At 37.9% G+C, this 19,084-nt stretch overlaps 3 protein-coding genes across 3 annotated transcripts; 2 read left to right on the plus strand and 1 right to left on the minus strand.

Moving 5' to 3' along the window:
• Positions 1 to 67: 67 nt before the first annotated feature.
• Positions 68 to 4,990, plus strand: dhrs13b.1 (dehydrogenase/reductase (SDR family) member 13b.1). Its single transcript, XM_051862424.1, has 5 exons — positions 68 to 2,246; positions 2,379 to 2,497; positions 2,601 to 2,724; positions 3,154 to 3,480; positions 3,704 to 4,990. The coding sequence occupies exons 1-5, from the start codon at positions 2,123 to 2,125 to the stop codon at positions 3,961 to 3,963; spliced, it is 954 nt and encodes a 317-aa protein (XP_051718384.1). The 5' UTR covers positions 68 to 2,122; the 3' UTR covers positions 3,964 to 4,990.
• Positions 4,991 to 5,488: 498 nt separating this feature from the next.
• gemin4 (gem (nuclear organelle) associated protein 4) lies at positions 5,489 to 10,356 on the minus strand. Its single transcript, XM_051862322.1, has 2 exons — positions 10,086 to 10,356; positions 5,489 to 8,748 (listed from the first exon to the last, which is right to left on the minus strand). Exons 1-2 carry the CDS (start codon positions 10,093 to 10,095, stop codon positions 5,585 to 5,587), a joined length of 3,174 nt encoding a protein of 1,057 aa, XP_051718282.1. The 5' UTR covers positions 10,096 to 10,356; the 3' UTR covers positions 5,489 to 5,584.
• Positions 10,357 to 10,627: 271 nt separating this feature from the next.
• Positions 10,628 to 14,700, plus strand: dhrs13b.2 (dehydrogenase/reductase (SDR family) member 13b.2). The gene is made up of 8 exons (XM_051862323.1): positions 10,628 to 10,789; positions 11,154 to 11,336; positions 11,425 to 11,697; positions 11,996 to 12,325; positions 12,782 to 13,111; positions 13,267 to 13,359; positions 13,888 to 13,907; positions 14,175 to 14,700. The coding sequence occupies exons 1-8, from the start codon at positions 10,684 to 10,686 to the stop codon at positions 14,181 to 14,183; spliced, it is 1,344 nt and encodes a 447-aa protein (XP_051718283.1). The 5' UTR covers positions 10,628 to 10,683; the 3' UTR covers positions 14,184 to 14,700.
• Positions 14,701 to 19,084: the final 4,384 nt, after the last annotated feature.

Consider the following 19,084-nt stretch of genomic DNA (forward strand, 5'->3'; position numbering starts at 1 on the left):
AAACCGTTTTAGTTTCCATTGTATGGACGAAAACAACAGATAATTATTTTTCAGATTATCTTCTTTTATATTCCACATAAAATCTGTCATACAGTTTAGAAACAATATGAGGTAAGCATTTGTAGTTAAATTACTACATATGTATTTAATTCGCGTGTACAGAACATCAAAAACAGACTGAGGAAACAATCGCTGCAACGCACAGGCCGGTGTTGTGTCGAATTATGTGACCGTAGCAGGCGTTGTATTGAGCCAATCCTAATCCTACCATCAGTACATTATGGCCCAGTTTCACAGACAGGGCTTAGCCTAAACCAGGATTGAACCTTAGTTCAATTAGGGCATTTAAGTAGCTTTTATAAACGTTCATTAGAAAAAAGCATTACTGGTGTGCATCTTGAGACAAAACAATGGCACTGACATGTTTTAAGATATGTCAGTACAAGTTAGTTTCAGTTACAACAGCTCAAACATGCATTTTAGTCTAGGACTAGCTTTAGCCTTGTCTGAAACCGGGGGTATGTGTATGATCACATAATTCGGTATAACACCGGGTTTCATCCGTGTGAATGCACTGACCATGAAGGCGTTTGTGTTGCACGCTCAGCAACAGAAAAATATCACTCCGCTCGGCTGCTGCCCTGTCATTTTCGCTCGGTGTTCTGTTGCTGTAACATATTCTTACAGAAAGGCAACTCTTATAGCAACAATCAGAAAGATTTATCATCTTCACTTTATGTGAACAAGTAATTAGTCTCCCTTAATGTCTGTTGACACCAGTGTTGGGGAAAGTTAATTAAAAGTAATGCATTACAATATTTCGTTACTCCCTAAGAAGTAACTAATTGCGCTATTTAGTTTTTATGAAAAGTAATGCGTTGCATTACTTTTTCACACCTGGGCTGGGCTGGGCTGGCTTGTGTTTTAATAACATCAAAAAAAAAAAAATCTATTTTTGGCAAATGTTAAATCCCTTTCACACCAAAAGTGAAATGAATAAGCCTCAGGCTGAAGGAAATGCATATTTACACCTGTACAGTGGAGGGTTCAGCTCAAACAAACCTTTCAGCTGTGCTGCCATTCTGGATTAAAGAAGAATAGGATACATGAGGAGGAAGATCAACACTATTATTTCTAAATCTAATCTAAAGTAATTTTTGCTTATTAGTATAGTTGAATTAGATCATTGAAGGTCAGCAGCAAAGACATTGGTTAATAAAGTGAGATTAAATACATAAAGTATATTTGTGTCATATAATATAGTTAATTATTACAGGTTTGTGTAAATTTTTTTTGTTTTTATTCATTTTGAGGAATACTGAATGTTTTCGTGAAAGTGAGATGAGTAAATGTATGTTCACATTGAGTCTAGAACTACAATAACCATCATGTTCACACAGCACACACAACACCTCTGCACTTTATTTCTCTCAACATGGGGACAGGAGAGCTGTCATTCAATAAATGTGAAAAAGTAACATGTTTTGTTGTAAATTTAAAAGTATGCATTACTTCACTAGTTACTTGAAAAAGTAATCTGATTATGTAACTCAAGTTACTTGTAATGCCTTACCCCCAATACTGGTTGACACAAGCTCGCGAAATTTCTCAACAAAGTAGTTTTTCACCCGTTCTTCACTAAGTAGAGTGGGGCCCCAATATAGGGCACGTTGTTGGCCCACAGTATGGCCCACACTGGGCTGGGTGTGGGCTATCCCACTGGAGCTCAAAGCCCACAGATACAGCATATCACATGTGCATATATATATATATATATATGTATGTCCCATGTAAACACATGGGTCCTGCTCTAATCCCCTGAATTAAAGGAATGTCCACTATTAAAGAAATACCGTTTATGAGTGCCTCAGTTTTAAAAACCGTACTATCCAATATATATGATCTTATCTAATCGCGTTTATAGCCTTGTTATTGTAAACCAAGTTCATTTTATGCTGTTCCCAGCGACCTAAAATTACTGACACTACAAACCCAACTCATCCGGTTCATCCGGTTAGTGCAACAGGTGGAGTTTGGTAAGTATGGAAACCCCAGAACAGCTGTTTGGATATTGTTGATTGTTACTTTAGTACTCTTATATGTTGTATATTTCACGCTGAAAATGTCAGAGTTATTGCTGATCGCGGGTGTTGTGATTGGGGTGCTGATAATATTTCGTACGTATGTAAATGGCGCGCGATGCAAAAGCAAAGAAAAACTGCATGGCAAGACGGTCATCGTTACAGGTAGAACGCGTCATTTTATTTTATTTTAATTTTTTTTTTTTTTTTAATATTTAATATTTAAGTATGTGTCAAATCAGTCTGTTTGTCAGTAGTTTTTAAAGTACTTAATGGAGACTTTGTGACGGTGTGCAGGTAGTAACACGGGCATCGGTAGAGCAACAGCGGTGGATTTAGCGCGGAGAGGCGCGAGAGTCATTCTGGCCTGCCGTAACCAAGTACGCGGCGAGGCTGCTGCTGCTGTTGTGCAAAGAGTAAGAACATTGTCCTAAATCTCTTTACCTTGGAGTCTAGTTACTAAATGTGTGATATTGTAGTTATATATCACGTATATACTCTGTTTTTGTTTTAACACAGGAGAGTGAGAGTAAAAATGTGGTGTACATGCAGCTGGATTTGGCCAGTTTGAAATCAGTGCGCTCCTTTGCAGAAACTTTTCTCAAGACCGAGAGAAGACTGGATATTCTCATCAACAATGCAGGTTGGGTTTTCTATAATTAATATGTCTAATATGCTGATTTGATGCTCAAGAAACATTTATTATTATCATCATCGTTGAAAAAAAAGTTAAAAAGAACAGCATTTATTTGAAATGTATGTTTTGTAACATTATGAATGTCTTTACTCTCATATTTGATCAATTTAATGTATGGCTGAATAAGTGTTAATTCCCTTCCTAACCCCAAACCTTTAGGTAGAAAGGTAGTGTAATATATTAATATGTATTTAATATTTTAATAAAAAAAAATTAAAAAACAACAACACAATATTCAGTGTGAACGCCATTGTATTTCACTTCATCTGATACCTCTATGGTACTGGTTTGTAAGGAATATTTAATCAAAAGCAATATTTCACATAGAAATCTATACCAAAGTCCATGCGTAATGCATGGTATCTGTATCTTTAGGAGTTTATATGCAGGGCACTACTGAAGATGGTCTTGGGCTTATGTTTGGCGTCAATCACCTTGGTCACTTCCTCCTGACTAACCTGCTGCTGGACAGATTGAAACAATGTGCACCAAGCCGCATTGTCACGGTATCCTCATATTTACATAATTATGGTAACCTTGACTTTGACACTCTTCGCACACACAAGGAGTTTGGAGTAGGTGAGTCTTATGGGGATGTCTTAAGGATATATTCCCACAGCAAACTGTGCAATGTGCTCTTCACACATGAGCTCGCGAAGAGGCTTCAAGGAACCCACGTGACCTGTTACAGCCTCCACCCAGGTCTGTCTGTCTCCAACATCATACTGGTATTTTAGTTCTATAAAGAATTTCATATGTAGACAATTGGTATTAATCTACACAACTAATTTCAAGAATTTAAGCATAAACCTAGAGATAAAAAGGTTTTAGCATAATTTTAGTCAAGTTGTGTACATACTTCTGACTTACAGTGTGTATATTATGCAATGGATAACCATTCATACCAACCCATTTGTTTCTTCAGGTGTTATAAACTCCGATTTGACCCGTAATATGAATAAAACATCTAGGAGGCTATTGAAACCCATCGCAGCTCTGTTCTTTAAGGATGTAGAGGCTGGTGCCCAGACAACTCTATACTGTGCCGTGCAGGAGGGCATTGAATCCCTGAGTGGCAGGTATTTCTCCAACTGTGCTCTGCAGAAAGTGAAAGCCAACGCTCAGGACGATGCTGTGGCCAAAAAACTATGGGAAGTGAGTGAGACATTAAGTGGTCTGTCCTGAAACCACTCAGAGACTTACATGCAGTATATGTTGTACTCACTACACACAAGTGTGGTAACATAAATTATAATTTTGAGCTATTATAATCATCCGTTTTACAGATTTATGAAAGGAACATGAGAACTACAGTACTGTGCAAAAGTCTTACGCCACCATTAGATGTTGTTTTAGCAATGGTATAATGACCATACATAACTATTTATCAGTCTCTTTATTAGAATATAACCAGAAAATACAGGAAATTTGTTATTATTGAAAAACTGAAAAACTGGCATTATTGAAAAACTGAAAAAATCAGGGAAAAAAAAGGACTTCTATAGGTATTCTATAAGTATTTAGTGACCTCCCCTTACACTTGAGCAATAGCAGGAAACTGACTCTCTTAAACATAAATGGAATGGAAAAGGACTGGAAGGCCAAGAAAACTTTCAAAATCTGATGAGATTTTCTTTGAGAAACGGGGTCACACTAAATACTGATTTTTGCTTAAAGAGGCCATTTGTTCTCTCTCTCTCTCTCTCTCTATATATATATGTGTGTGTGTGTGTGTGTGTGTACATTTCCTGTATTTTCAGTTTGTATCGTAATAAAAACCAATAAATAAATATGGATGATCATTAAAACCTTGCTAAAACAACAAAGCTGGTGGTGGCATTTTGCACAGTACTGTATATCTCACGTTAAATTGGGCTTAGCTTGTAGTACCTGACTTTGTTTTAAACATGATCATGTGTTTACATTGTTGTGATTTTCACTTGGAATAAAACATTTTATTTGGGCAGATTGCATTGTTATTATTATAGTTAATGTGATGCTTGTTACCTGCAGAGATCCATTACCATAGAAAGGAAGCTTTGTGAAATACAGATATACGATCGTAAAATGATCATTAGGGTGCTTCTTTGGAATAGTTTGTATAAATGACTACCTGACAGATAGCACTGAAATAGGTGTCTTGAGCAATCACACCTGTCTCTGTGACAGATGTAGACATTGTAAGCGGCAAAAAAAAAAAAAAAATCAGAAACACTCCCTGCCTATTTATTTTTAATTTGTTGACAGCAGGTTTGCTGAAATTGTTGGCGTGTCTTTGTAAGGCAGGGTTTTGTTTAGGCAAATGGCCAAAATAGTGTTGTTTTTCCCAACCAGTGCAGTAGAAAACCTGCCCTACAGCCAATTTGATTGGTCAATTCAATCATGCAGTTGCCTGTCAATAATAAAAAATAAAACTTCCAGTTAAGTTCAGAAATATCATGGATGCAGCATTTCACAGCATTTTTTAATCTAGGTTACTATTCATCTCTACATAGTAATGTATTTTTGAAAAGCTGTATAATTTAGTATCAGTTAATTTATGTTAGTTCAAAATACATTAACAGTAGTATATTTACAAATTAACCTACATTAATAAATGCTATTTTTCATTATTAGTTCATGATACCTAATGCAATAGCTATTGTGAACAAACTGAACCTTATTGCAGTGTTAGCAAATATATAACTTAAAAGAAGTGTTGAACAACAAATGCTATGCACAATTTTTTATTTCACTTTCTTCTGTTACAAACCAAAAAACAAATTTAAACTTGTGGTTTAGCAGTCATATTGCATTGAATGTGAACTCATAACTGAGTTATCTTCTGGTGCAGAACAGCTTTCATATCTGCACACTGCAAATTGTCTGCGATTGTAGTGAAGAAGTGACGTGTGTCGAGTCCCTGCAGGGCAGTGCAGCTGTCGGGATATGCTGAGAGCACGGCCTCATAGTGGGTCAGAATCTCCAGTGCACACAGGAACAGCACCTCTGGCTGGCCAGGTATCATCACCTGCACATGGAGCACGTGACAGAAGAGCTGAGTCAACACAAACAGAACTTCCTGACTGCAAGCTCCGGAGGTTTTGAGTGATGCCGTGGTGGACTGCAGGGGAATCTTCTCAGTGACTGAGCCGATAATGCCCCTCATTGCACTGGCGTAAAGCTGTCCTGTATGCACCCAGCCTTGAGGTGGCAGCCAATCAGAACAGCTGGAACTGCAAAGCAACTGGAAGACACGCAGAAGAAACACTGATAGACGCATCTCGCCGGCAAACGAGCGTAGGTCAAGTAACGGAAGGAAATCTACGTATTCTAAAGAGTATGGCACATAGAGTTTGCTTGACTGTAAAAGATCTTGTAACACTTTTAGAAGTCTTCCCCATTCCACAGATGTGCACCACGGGAGTATCTGACAAGCAGCAACTAACAGGCCTTTACTGAACATGTTAACATCATCTGGTTTCAGCAGGTTTAGGGAGAGAGATTCTAGCATTGCCTCATGAACACAATCTGACAGAGCGCAGCATTCTAACAAAGCTACAAGTCCAGTACCTTGTCCATACTGAGGCAAATCCAGGCCGGACCACTCCTGCTCGGGAAGATCACAAACTGACAACAGAGAACTTGGAACTTCATACTTGAAATGTTTTCCCCACACATTCTTCAGGTAAAAACGCACAGTCCAATCCAGTTCCTCCACTTTGCTGTAGAGCCAAAAGAGAGCTCTGGACCAAACATCAGGTGCATGGGCCACTTCCTTCCCAACAATTATTCCCAGTGTGTGCAGTACAGACAACAGCAGCTCTTTGGACTCCATGGAGATTGGTTTCTCACCCTCTACGGGCTGGTCCCAGCACCTATTGCACTCATTCAAGAGCTGAGCTAGACAATATAAAAGCGGGAATGGAGAGCAGCTCATTATCCAATGTGTTGAATCACTCATGGTCTCCTGGCTCAGTACGCACTGAAGAAGTCGGAGACAAAACTCTAAGTTGCTTGAGCTGGGAGATGCTGGGAGAAGGTACGGTTGGACAAACGCACGCAAGGCTTCTTCCGGAGGAAGGAAACCCCGCTTTTCTCCCATGGATCCAGTTATGTTGCACTTCATCAGCTCAGTCAAGAATTGTAGAAACTGGTTCTCTTCTTGAAGTGAGGACAGCTTGCTCCACACTGTGTCCTGCAGGCATCTACACAGCAGGTTGTCATTGTGAACTCCTGGTGAGGACATGAGACCTGAGAGCTGCAGGAGAACCTCAGATATCAGAGTGTGAGCTCCAAGGTTGACAACAGCCATGTGGCAGCATCGCCTCAAAGTGGCTTCAGGGTTCTGGAAAGCTACTCGGGCCACAGCAGAGACTGCTGCGTCAAGGTTGCTATTTGCACCACTCTGAATGATGCTGTTGAAGGCCAGATTGAGCTCCTCAGAGAAGCCTATAGTTACTGAACTGGGAAGAAATCCATGAAGACCTTTTCTGGAGATGGACAGCAATTCTGAAATTGTAGCATTTTTGTCAGGTAAGGACAAGTGGGAAAATATGTCTACAATAATATCCTTGAGCTTTTTGCAGTGCTGAACATCAGCGTCACTTTGACATTTAGCTGTAAGGGTGGAGATCAACATCATCAAAAGATCTTTGGTTTGGAACACACATGCATTTCTCTCTAGGCACTGAATCCACTCCACCTCACTGAAATCTTGACTTAGTTTGGAGGCAAATAGTCCAGGAAGGCCTTCAAACCCATCAAGATGATGGTCTAAGATGGTCATAGAAATATTTGCTACTTCTGCTGCAGAACATTCAGGAACAGTGAATGATAAAGATGCCAGTAAGCCTTTCAAAGTTACTCTCAAATTATTCAAAGTCTGTCCATTTCCAACCAGGTCTTTAGCAAGCGATGGTTGCTCCAAAGACGGCAGAACTCTACCCAGGCTATCTTTCAGACGGATTGCCATGACACTTGGGTCATTGCTGGGCAACTTTAGAAGCCCCATAACCTCCCAGGAGCATATAATCTCAAGTGTGACCTGCATGGCCTGGATGAAAGTCATTCCACACGGCTTGGTCTCAGCAGGAGTGAGAGCGGCAGCGAGGTCTCTCCGAGCCTCACGTATGACCTCAATCAAGTCAAAACCATTCTTCACTTCATTTCTCTTTTTATGTCTCACTATGCGAGAGATGTTTTGGAGTTGATTTTCTATGGAGACATCAGCAGCACTGTTTAAAAGGTAGTTGGTATACAGTGTGTCCATGCAATTTGACAGGGCAAAAATACACAACTCAGAGGAAATCAAATGCTCTTTTATTTTCCTCAGCCCCTCAAATAATATGTACACCATACATGTAGATGTGGATTCTGGGTCAGGTTTGAATCTTTTTGATGCCAGTGGTGATGGCTCAGTCGTGGACATCATGGAGCGTGAACACTGAGCCGTAAAAAGCTGATCTAAAGCATCAAGACATCCTCTCTTGCCCTTCAATAGTTCCCACCACACCTCCAACAGTAGCTTCACGTCTGCCTCTGTGCTGCTGCTTGTCACGTGATCAACCAAGAGCTTGAGCTCTTTGCACTGTTCAGCTGGTTGAAAGCACAACAGTAGCTCCACATAGATGGAAGGAAAGCTCATCGACTTTACCAGCTCAAACAGCACAATGTGATTAATGTCAGGAAGGCTGTTCTGTACAGCAAACAATGGGTCTTCCTTCCATCTGATATCAATGTCCTCTCTGTTCCTCACCTCTAGGATCTTGCTCCATACAATACAAAGAATCTTCTTTCTCCAGTAGAGCCTGTCTTTGGAGTCTCTAAGCGAATGTTCGCATATCTCTTTGACAGCTTTAACGATCGGACATCCAATCCGATCCCAGTCCTCTTTCCTAATCGATGACAGTGGCTCAGGTTGGCATATCTGATTGGCCAATAAGAATCCTCCCTGTAGCACAGCTGTCTTCTCACAGCTCAGCCATGACTCTGAAACAGATGAGGTGTAATCAGGTATTGCTTCTTTCAGGCATGATAAATTATCTGATCTGAATTGTCTTATATTGTTTATTTGAAATGTGTAGGTGTCCAATAATTAAAGGGTTAGTTCACCCAAAAATGAAAATGTAATTTATTACTCACCCTCATGTCGTTCCACACCCGTAAGACCTTCGTTCATCTTCGGAACACAAATTAAGATATTGTCGATGAAATCCATTGGCTCAGTGAGGCCTGCATTCAAAGCAATGACATTTCCTCTCTCAAGATCCATAAAGGTATTAAAACATATTTGAAACAGTTCATGTGAGTTCAGTGGTTCCATCTTAATATTATAAAGCGACAAGAATACTTTTTGTGTGCCAAAAAAAAACAAAATAACGATTTTTCAACAATATATAGTGATAGTGATTTCAAAACACTGCTTCAGAGCTATACGAATCGAATCAGTGCGCCAAAGTCACGTGATTTCAGCAGTTTAGCCGTTTGATAGGAGATCCGAATCACTAATTCGAAACAAAGGATTTATAAAGCTCAGAAGCTTCATGAAGCAGTGTTTTGAAATCGCCCATCACTAGATATTGTTGAAAAATCGTTTTTTTGTTTTTTTTTGGTTTGTTTTTTTTTTTCATTTTTTGGGGCACAAAAAGTATTCTCATCACTTTATAATATTAAGATAGAACCAATGAACTCACACAAACTTTTAAATATGTTTTTAGTACCTTTATGGATCTTGAGAGTTTCAATGGCTTTGCTCTCAATAGAGCCTCACTGAGCCATCGGATTTCATCAAAAATATCTTAATTTGTGTTCCGAAGATGAATGAAGGTCTTACGGGTGTAGAACGACATGAGGGTGAGTAATTAATGACAGAATTTTCATTTTTGGGTGAACTAACCCTTAATTTGCATTTTTTTAAATATATTTTGATCCCATTTATTTTATAATTAGTTTTGTCTCTTGCATTAAGTGAATATCATACAAAGTGCTGATATGAGGCATGAATAAGGTGCTTTCAGAATTCTTCTGTCATTTTGTTTGTGTGAATATTAAATGGGATTCTGATTATTTGGTTGTTTAAATCTAAATCCAAGTCTAAATATGATTGAAATGGTTACATCATGTTATCAAGTACTAGTGTAGGATGAACTTCATGCTTATTTATAGAATAGAAGAATATAAACTTAACAGTTAAGCACAGATAACGACATGCATGAATTAAATGATGGCGTTTTACGTAAACATATAAAATTCAACATAAAACTAAAGACGGGAAACATAAAGGAGGCGCGCATTATCCTAATATTAATAGATATTTATTAAGTTACCTTGATCCATAACTGCTATGCTATCAAAGAAACGTCATCAAATTTAGTATCTCATATCCATTGAATCCCCACGCTGAGAAAATGATCACGGCTGTGGCGGCAGTTTTCAGATTTTTATCTCTGGAAATTTCAGATAACTTTAGTTTTGAATAGTACTACTCAACACGTTAGCTTTTTTTTAGTAGTTTTCAAATGAAGAGCATGCTTCCGCGTCAACGTAGACGGATGGAGAGAGAAAGAGAGGAGCACGAGCTCATATTCCGCTTGCCGTGTTTCTCTAGCGCTCTCACGCGGACAATGAGGTAATGGCTTGATTCAAATCTTTTGAATCAGTTCACCAAAAAGATTCGTTCAGATTCGTTCACTGACTCGTTCAGTGACAGGTTGTCATTCATCAACACCAACACAAAGTTTTGTTATGCTTTACATGTGTCCTTCTTACACAATTCATTGAGTTGGCTAAAAATAATAAACTAAAAAATTAACCAGAGAATACAAGTCTGAACAAGTTCAGTTTTTTTTAACTGAACAAGTCAAATGAACGAATTCGAAACACAACCAGTCGAATCAGTTTGGAGAGAAACGAAAGAGAAAGTACATGTTTGCATGGCGGTTTTACGAAACTGGAATGAATGTCCTAAGGACGAGATTAGACATTATGTTTTGGACTTTTGGAGGTCTTATCCTAGCACTTTTATGCTTAGGTATTTATAAATGTATTTATAAATATAATAATGATAATATTGCTGTATAGTCGTCGTCGACATATTGTGCTTTGCTTCCTTTGCTCGTGCAATGTTATATTATGCCATAAGTTGTATTATAAATATAAAACGATCGAACTAAACAGAAGTATTATGTAACTATATTCATAGTATATTGGGAAATAACTATTAGAGGAGTTTAAAGTCACTATTATTTAGCATGGTTGTTTATATTGGGAACTGGTTACTGGTTTTACTAGTTACTATTTTCAGTTTTGTTTAGCCCCACGTTTTTAAAGTTAATTGAAAATTAGGTTTATCCTGTTATTATTCTCTGTATTTACTGATTTGTTTTTTTGTCCAGGTGTGAATGGATCAAAGTCTGTTCATGATTTGCAGTGGCTTCCTTGTCAGTTTGTGGATGAGAAAGTTCATATAAATGAAGACGGCCACACGGAAACCAAGTATATTCACAGAGAGGCTGTGCTTCAATTTGGTAATGTCGGTGACAGCCCTTTACATCCTACTATTACCTTCCTCATCACAGGTAAACAAAAGTCATTAGAAGATGTAATCTTATTATTTCCTTTCCTCTTTAAATAATATACTGTGTTCATTTGTTGTGTCTCATGAAGGCTCTAAAGTGGATATGAGGCGTTATTTGGAGGGAGATGAGGATGCACTACAATGTGAGATTCGTAGATACAGCACTGGAGGGATTGTGCTGCGCTGGCCTATTACAGGAGCGCAAGATTATGACGTCTGGTTCACCTGCACGATTCGCCATACAAAAGGCTTGTTCATAATCACCACCTTCCTCAGACACACACCTGCAACTCCTGCCCAAGGACAGGTGGACTATCTTCAATGGATAACAGTTAATGACAGGGATCTCCTGACAACATCAGGTAACACACAAGGAGTGCCTCCTAAAAATTAGATGAGAAAATAATCCACAGTACAAAAATAAAACAATGTAAATATTTAACTTGATATCAGTGCTTTATGTCATGTCACATTCAAACTTAAAATGACTTGAAAACATGATCTGTGAGGGTTTTTATTAGTGAGCAATCAGTTTGGTGAAACTAAATAACCGTGAGGACTTTGCCTCCTCATTTTAAAAAACACCACTGCATGCCACTGCAATCAAGGTCTTCTACCATATTTCAATGTTTCATCCTCTCTTCCATATGTGTTTTCCAGCTGCGATGGTTGTTTTGACCCGGACACCCTCTGTGGAGGTGGGATTCTTGAAGGAGCCAAACCTGCACTGTCAGTTTGCAGTGGATCATAAACTTCCTAATACAACAGTGGAGTGGAGACTGCAGCGACACGGGGAGCGCAGCAAACTCTTTAGCTATTCCAGCCGCACAGGGAAGAGTGAAGGCAGCGGAGTGGCTGTCAAGGCCATTGCCGCTGGAAACATCTCCTTCAAACTTCCACCCACTAGAAAACTCAGTGAGGGCACATATATCTGCTCTGTGATGGTTCCTCCTCTCTACGGCAGCCATGATATTCCCCTTACCCTAAGTGGTGAGATTAAATTCAATTCAGTTCACATTTATTTGTATAGCGCTTTTTACAATATATTTAGTTTCAAAGCAGCTTTACAGGAAAATGTGTTTCTTTTTCAATTATCATGTTTCAATGTTTCAAGTGTTTCAAATATTTAAGTGTTGGAATCACACAAGGTATTCCACACACACATTCTGTCATCCTCAAACCTGTCGTTTCAAACCTTCTGTGGAACACAAAAGAAGTTATTTTGACAAAGTTTCAGTGCTTCTTTTTTCCATATAATGAAAGTTGAAGGTCTCAAATGTAGTTTTGAATCACAGTGACTTCAAAAACATTCTTCAAAATCTCTCCTTTGAAGAAAGGCATACAGATTTGGAACGACATGAGGGTGAATTAATGATGGCACAATTGTACTTTTTTGGAATATACCATCACTTTAATGTTTTTTTTTCTCTCTTTCAAACTCCACAGAACAACCCCGTGTGTCTCTGAACGTGGGCTCTATCTTGTCTATAACACTCGGTACGGACCAGAAGCTAATATGCGATGCAGAGGGGTACTATCCTCTGGATGTAAACATTGAGTGGTACCGTGAACCGGTCGGGGGCAGCCCTACACCTTTGTTCCTGAAGAATGTTCTGTATTCAAGTCATCGCCTTCATCAAGATGGCACATACTCGCTCTCAGCCTTCTTCCTTCTGCAGCCTACCATGGAGGACTCTGGATATAAGTACACGTGCAGAGTTTCCCATAAATCCTTGCTCACTCCCATCCGCAAAAGCTTTAGCCTCATAGTTACAGGTAAATCAGATGCAACACCAACAGAATTATTCACACACATGGAAAGTCCCTAATATCCTTTAAATGAAATATTACAAATATCCACTAGGTGGCAGACATAATGTACCATAATGACTGATTTCCAGAACTCTTCAATATACTTTTTTTTATCACAGAACCTGACTCTACCATGTGGTATGTCACAGTCATTGGATTTATAATTTCCATGCTAGTAATTCTTTGTTATGTGCTGCCACAGTTTCTTGCAGGTAAGTCTTTTGTTGTTCATAATTCATTATTGTGCATCCCTCATTTTAATTGTTTACTTGTTTTTACACCCTTAAAATGTAATAACAAACACTGAGCAACTTATTGCATGATTTTTACATTAATATTACATTACTATTTGATCAATATGGTCACATTAGGAGGTAACATAAAAATCTTGTTTTTAACTTAAAAAAAAATTAAAGATAAATAAATGAGTAAATAGTTTGTTGAGGCACTCATATGCACCTTATTTATAATAAATAAATGAATAAAATATTACTGATAAAATGTATTATTTTTCTGTTAAGAAAAAAATCCTAATGCAGTTAAAACAGTTTTAACCTCAGCATCCTGCATACCATCTCCCAATCCCAATTATTTGTCATCAATAGACAGCGACTGTGGCTGATAAGTAAAGAATTGATGTCGATCAAAAGTTAAATATTATATTGAACAAAAACATTCTCACTTTTTTTTTCATTTACTTGTTCCAATTCTAATGTTCTTAATACTTTCTCTTGTTTTAGGACGAAAAGCAGCAAAAAAGGTGAGGGATTGCTTTAAAGAATAGAACTGTAACAATAACTTCTTTTGTGCAAATTAACATGGACTCCAGCTGTATATGAGTGAGATGAATGGGCTCTCTGTACTGTTTATGTTTGTGTATATGTGTGTGCTGTGTGTTTTACACATCTTTGTGTACATGTATGTGTAATTACTGGCATATGTGGAAGTGTGACGTAAGTGTGTGCGTCTATTTGCCATATGTCCAGTCTCACACGCTGTATGTTTACCTTGTGTCTCTTATGTGCAGAGGTTTTGAGAGCTCATGCCTGAGGTTTTAAAGTACGGCGTCATGGAAACAGACAACACATCCCTCCCTCCCTCCCTCCGTCTGTCTCTCTCTCCTCTCATCCCGGCCATCTCCTGCTGCTGCCTTTGCCAAGATCAGGTGCTCTTCATGGGAAAATGAGGAGTGCGTTGTGAGATGTAATTCCAGATATCATGGTTTATGTCCTTGTTGACTATGGCTGATAAGGCACTGTGGCTCTCCAAAAACTGAAGAAGAATTTTATCATTGCTTTTTGGGTTGAATCATTTTTCTGCATCTGTAAATAATGTCAGTTTGACAAAGAATTCATGAATGCAAAGTGCACTGTTGATTTTGATCATTTTGAGTTATAAATTAAAAAATAAGTGGGGAAAAGTAGTGCATTTCAGTTGCACAAATCAAATTAAAATAAAATATGCCTCTGATTCTTGAAAGAATGTACTTGAACTTTAATTTTAATATGTGTAAAAATTAGGATATAAATAAAATCTGTGTGTTGAATATTAAATGTTCTGATTGCGTCAAATTGGAATATATCCATCTTCAGGGAACTTTGTATCATGTTTGCAATGCTTTTTTCCGCTTGCGGTGAAAGCCAACACCAGTGGCGCTCTGAGGCCTGTGGGATTTTGAAGTATTCTTGGCTAAATACTCATCTCTGGACCACACGAAGCCCCCTGTGAGGCATCTCCCTGACTCCCAGTTATCTAAACTATAAACACTTCACTCAGGAATGGCAGCTGTTCCCAAATGGCACTTGGTACATTCCCCTTCTCACAGCACCCTCCTCATCTCTTTCACTCTCTCTCATCCCAGCTACAATGTCTTTAAATGCACAATGGAGCCATTATAAGGAAACTTATATGTGAATTCAGAATCCTTAGACTCATTAGTAGTCTTATTGTGTTTGCGATGACGGAGAAAAAGTAGTGTTTGTTTTATCTCAATGTTTATCCTGTGGTGATGCTCGTTGGGCTCATTGGAAACTAGCATGCCTGGTGGGTCAGCAGCCAGAGGAAGGTCAGTGCTCAGCCAAGCTTTGCAGTTCTACGGAAACAGCTGCCCTGGGACCATATGAGGCTTATGCCTTGAGAAATCAAGAGTCTCTATTACACCAACTGCATAAAAGATGGGCCGCCTGCCCTTGGCTTGTGATCCGTTATTAGCCCTGTCAGTTTCCATTCGACCTGTTGGCATTTCAAACAACATGCAGCAGTGGCTTGTTTTATTTCGGCTAATAGGTTGTGGAAGTTAGAAACATTTTTCTAGCACAAATTAATCAGCCAAGCTGAGCTAAAAAATGATTGGTTCCCTCTCCAAACCTCTGTGTGCTGCAATTGGCGACCATGTGGCCTTGGTTTCACCACAGATGGGATTTAAAAACAAACAGGCCTGGCCACTCTGGGAGTTGGGGAGGCTATGTAGTGTAATCCAAAGAGAATTGAGGGAACGTCTTGTTTTGTTTCCAAAGCCCAGAAATGCAGAGCTATGTGACTGCTCATGGTGGTCAGTGCTCTGGGGAAATCAATAATGGCTGAATTGATTAATCACAGTTGATGGATAAATATTTCTGTAATGGACATCCGGGCACAATGACAGGATTTTCAATTAAGCTGCTTTTAAAGAGACAGTTCACCCCAAAAATGAAAATCTGTTATCATTCACCCTCATGCTCTATTTTAGTATTTTTTTTATATATAATATTACAATATCTATTATAATATTTTAAATTAGTTTTTTTTATATATATATTATCAGTTTTCATTTTAATTTTAATTTCAGGTTTAATTTAATGTGCTTTTTTCATTTGTATTTATTTAATTATTATTATTTTATATATTTTTTTAGCTTTAATTTATTTTCATTTGTTTTATTTTTTGTAATTTTTAAAGGGGACCTATTATGCCCCTTTTCACAAGATGTAATATAAGTCTCTGGTGTCCCTGAATGTGTCTGTGAAGTTTCATCTCAAAATACCCCACAGATCATTTATTATAGCTTGTCAAATTTGCCCCTATTTGGGTGTGAGCAAAAACACGCCGTTTTTGTGTGTGTCTCTTTAAATGCAAATGAACTGCTGCTCCCTGCCTGCTGTCCAGAAGAGGGCGGAGCTTTAACAGCTCGTGCTTTGGTTGGTCAACAACAACAACGCTGGAGAATCTCACGCAGCCAAAATGATCGATCGTCAGTAACGGTGTTCAGCCTTACATTGTTCAAACCAGAGTCGGACACTGATGGAGAGACTCAGGAAGGATTTACACTACATGCATCCGGACATTTCTGAACATGGATAAATTTATGTAGTTGCTGTGGAGTTGATTCAACTCATCGACTAGCATGTGCCGTCATGTTAATCTTTTGTGCAAATCCAGCGTTGAATTGACCTCGTTTGTGAAGCAGTCCGGCGTAAAATGACGGCATGGAAACAACACTCTACTACAACAACTCTTTTTCTTCTCTAAAGCAGCCCAACATGGCCTCACACCCTTTGTTGCGTGTTCTTGGGGGCAGGGTTTATGTACATTTTGTAATTTGTGATGTCACTAACCCGGAAAGAAGCTCATTGTTAGAGATGTTTTTATGCTCAAACAGCAACATTGCACACTAACTAAAGTTAAAAAAGTGAAATCATAATCAAGGACCCCTTTAATACATCAACTTTATTTTATTTAAGTTAGTTGCCAAGGCAATATTTCTAATTTTCAAGTTTAAGTGTTTAAGCTAATATTTATATTTATAATATTTATATTTTATTTCAGCTTTATTTTATCATACTGGTTTGGAATGACTTAAGGGTGAGTAAATGATGAGAAATGTTTTTTTTTTTTGTTTGTTTTTTTTTTTTTTAGTGAACTATTTCTTTAAGGGCATATTTTATTACCTCTATTGTCTGCTGTCTCAGACATCAGGGAGTATGATGCTTTATTTCTCCTTACTCCAGTCATCGGGAGTTGAAGTTGTGGTTAAGTGTTTGTATGCAGAGCAAATTTTTTCTCCTGACTGTACCAGATGGTCTACTACTTTACAGAGTATTTGCTCAGCATTTGTCTCAGCAGACTTAATTTGTGTCACATAAACTTGCTAGACATTTGTCTCTCATAAAACTCCAGCTTTCCAGTAAATGTTTCACCAGATACTTTTTGCTTTTTTCCCCTAATTCTTCACCTTATCATCAGGATTATTTGACTGTTTGTCTTTTTATCCTGTCTTATTCTCTTCTCCATATGTCCCGGTCCCCCTTCCTGTCCTGTCCTGTCCTGTGTCTCTGTATGTGTGTTTATTTTTCCTGTCATGTCCTGGCCCTTTGGCCTGTGTGGCCTGTGTTTGAAGTCTGGTGGCGTGAAGATCCAAAAGAGAGACTTTCCCTTGGATTTTTTGGTTCTCTGGTGAGGGCACTGGCTTTACGCTCCATCAGACCCCTCACATTTAATCAGTGGAATAGAATGGCATGGAAAGACTTCTGTGCTCGCAACCCGCATCAGTCTGAGGTTTCTGCCTTTTAAATTTGAACCTCTCTTGCTCGTCTCTCCCGTTGCTGTCTTTCCACCCTCCTTACATCTCTACGCTCGGTCTTCTCCCTTTGGCTAGCATTGCCAAGGCTAGCTGAGATTACGACTTGTATTATTTTTAGAGTGTGAGATAGTTGGTTGAGACACTGTGTCTTCTTCTCACAGCACCTAATGACATCTATGAAGAACACTGATATGTGTGTAGTAAAGATCAGAATGGAGATGTGCTAGACATCAGTGTCATGGTTATTTCAGTTTTGGGATGTCCAGCTCTAAATAGAGGTTTTAGCCAAATCCATGCCTGGCCACATCTGATTTAAGATTCTTCACAGAGTGCTTATCTTTACAGATGTTGGGGTTAAGTGGGCCTGGCGAGCTGGTCTGGCAATAAAATACTTGGTCTAAATACTACCAAGATATAAACAAGTTTATGGCTGTGTAATTTAGCATGTTCACAGCATAAACAGTTTAGCATCTGGAATATGATTTATACCATTATGATAACTGTGAGACAAATTGAGACATGAGGTCATAGAAAAATGAGAGTTAGTCATATGGCACATTTTCCACTAATGTATAAACTAAATATATAAACTAAACAATATAATAAACAATGGATTGCATTTAGTTACTATAGACATTTCCTAAAAGTCTTTTTTATTCAGTTATTTTTTCAGTCAGTTTTTTTATTATTGTTAATTTATCATTTTAAATGTTTTTTTCTCTCTTTTTTTGCCTCTCTCCACCCCAGAATCTCAAAATACATGTCATTTACACTATATATAATTAATATTATATTATAATATTAAAATGTATTTATTAAAGTGATAAAATTATAATATCATGGAATTTCTACTGTGTGTGTGTATATAAACCATAGTCAAACCAAAAATTATTCAGACATTTTTGATATTTTTGATATATTTTTCTAGTGGGTGCAGGACGCTATAGTTCATTTATGTAAGTGAGGATAGCAAAATAAAGTAAACTGTGACATATTATACCCAAAAATTCTTCATACAGTGGACTACCAGTAAAATTGATAAAAATTTGGAACCAAAAATTATTCAGACACTTTGACCTGACCATGTTTTGCTTAAGTGTTATCTGACATAATTAAAATTATTTTTTTCTGACACAGTTTAACTCTGAGATCTTGTCATATTTTATTACCATTTTAAACTATAGTGAATAAACTGAAATAATGAATGAAATGAATAAATTTTGTATATATATATATATTTGATTAAAAAACTTTAAAAATCATCTTAACAAACTAGAAAAATGTGCCTGTTTCATAGAATGACCCCATAGCTTCCTTAAAAATGAATTCAAAGGGAGGGGGAATATACAATATGAAATTTACTATCATATGCATTTAAT

This window comes from Ctenopharyngodon idella, chromosome 15 (assembly GCF_019924925.1).
Source record: "Ctenopharyngodon idella isolate HZGC_01 chromosome 15, HZGC01, whole genome shotgun sequence".
NCBI lineage: Eukaryota > Metazoa > Chordata > Actinopteri > Cypriniformes > Xenocyprididae > Ctenopharyngodon > Ctenopharyngodon idella.

Excerpts from the sequence above, each read along its gene's own strand:
- dhrs13b.1 (XM_051862424.1), top strand. The coding sequence starts at position 2,123 with ATGTCAGAGTTATTGCTGATCGCGGGTGTTGTGATTGGGGTGCTGATA. Across the intron at positions 2,247-2,378 it reads CAAGACGGTCATCGTTACAG|GTAGTAACACGGGCATCGGT; the intron begins GTAGAACGCGTC and ends GACGGTGTGCAG. Across the intron at positions 2,725-3,153 it reads TATTCTCATCAACAATGCAG|GAGTTTATATGCAGGGCACT; the intron begins GTTGGGTTTTCT and ends CTGTATCTTTAG.
- dhrs13b.2 (XM_051862323.1), top strand. The coding sequence starts at position 10,684 with ATGTTTGCATGGCGGTTTTACGAAACTGGAATGAATGTCCTAAGGACG. Across the intron at positions 11,337-11,424 it reads TATTACCTTCCTCATCACAG|GCTCTAAAGTGGATATGAGG; the intron begins GTAAACAAAAGT and ends TGTCTCATGAAG. Across the intron at positions 11,698-11,995 it reads GGATCTCCTGACAACATCAG|CTGCGATGGTTGTTTTGACC; the intron begins GTAACACACAAG and ends TGTGTTTTCCAG.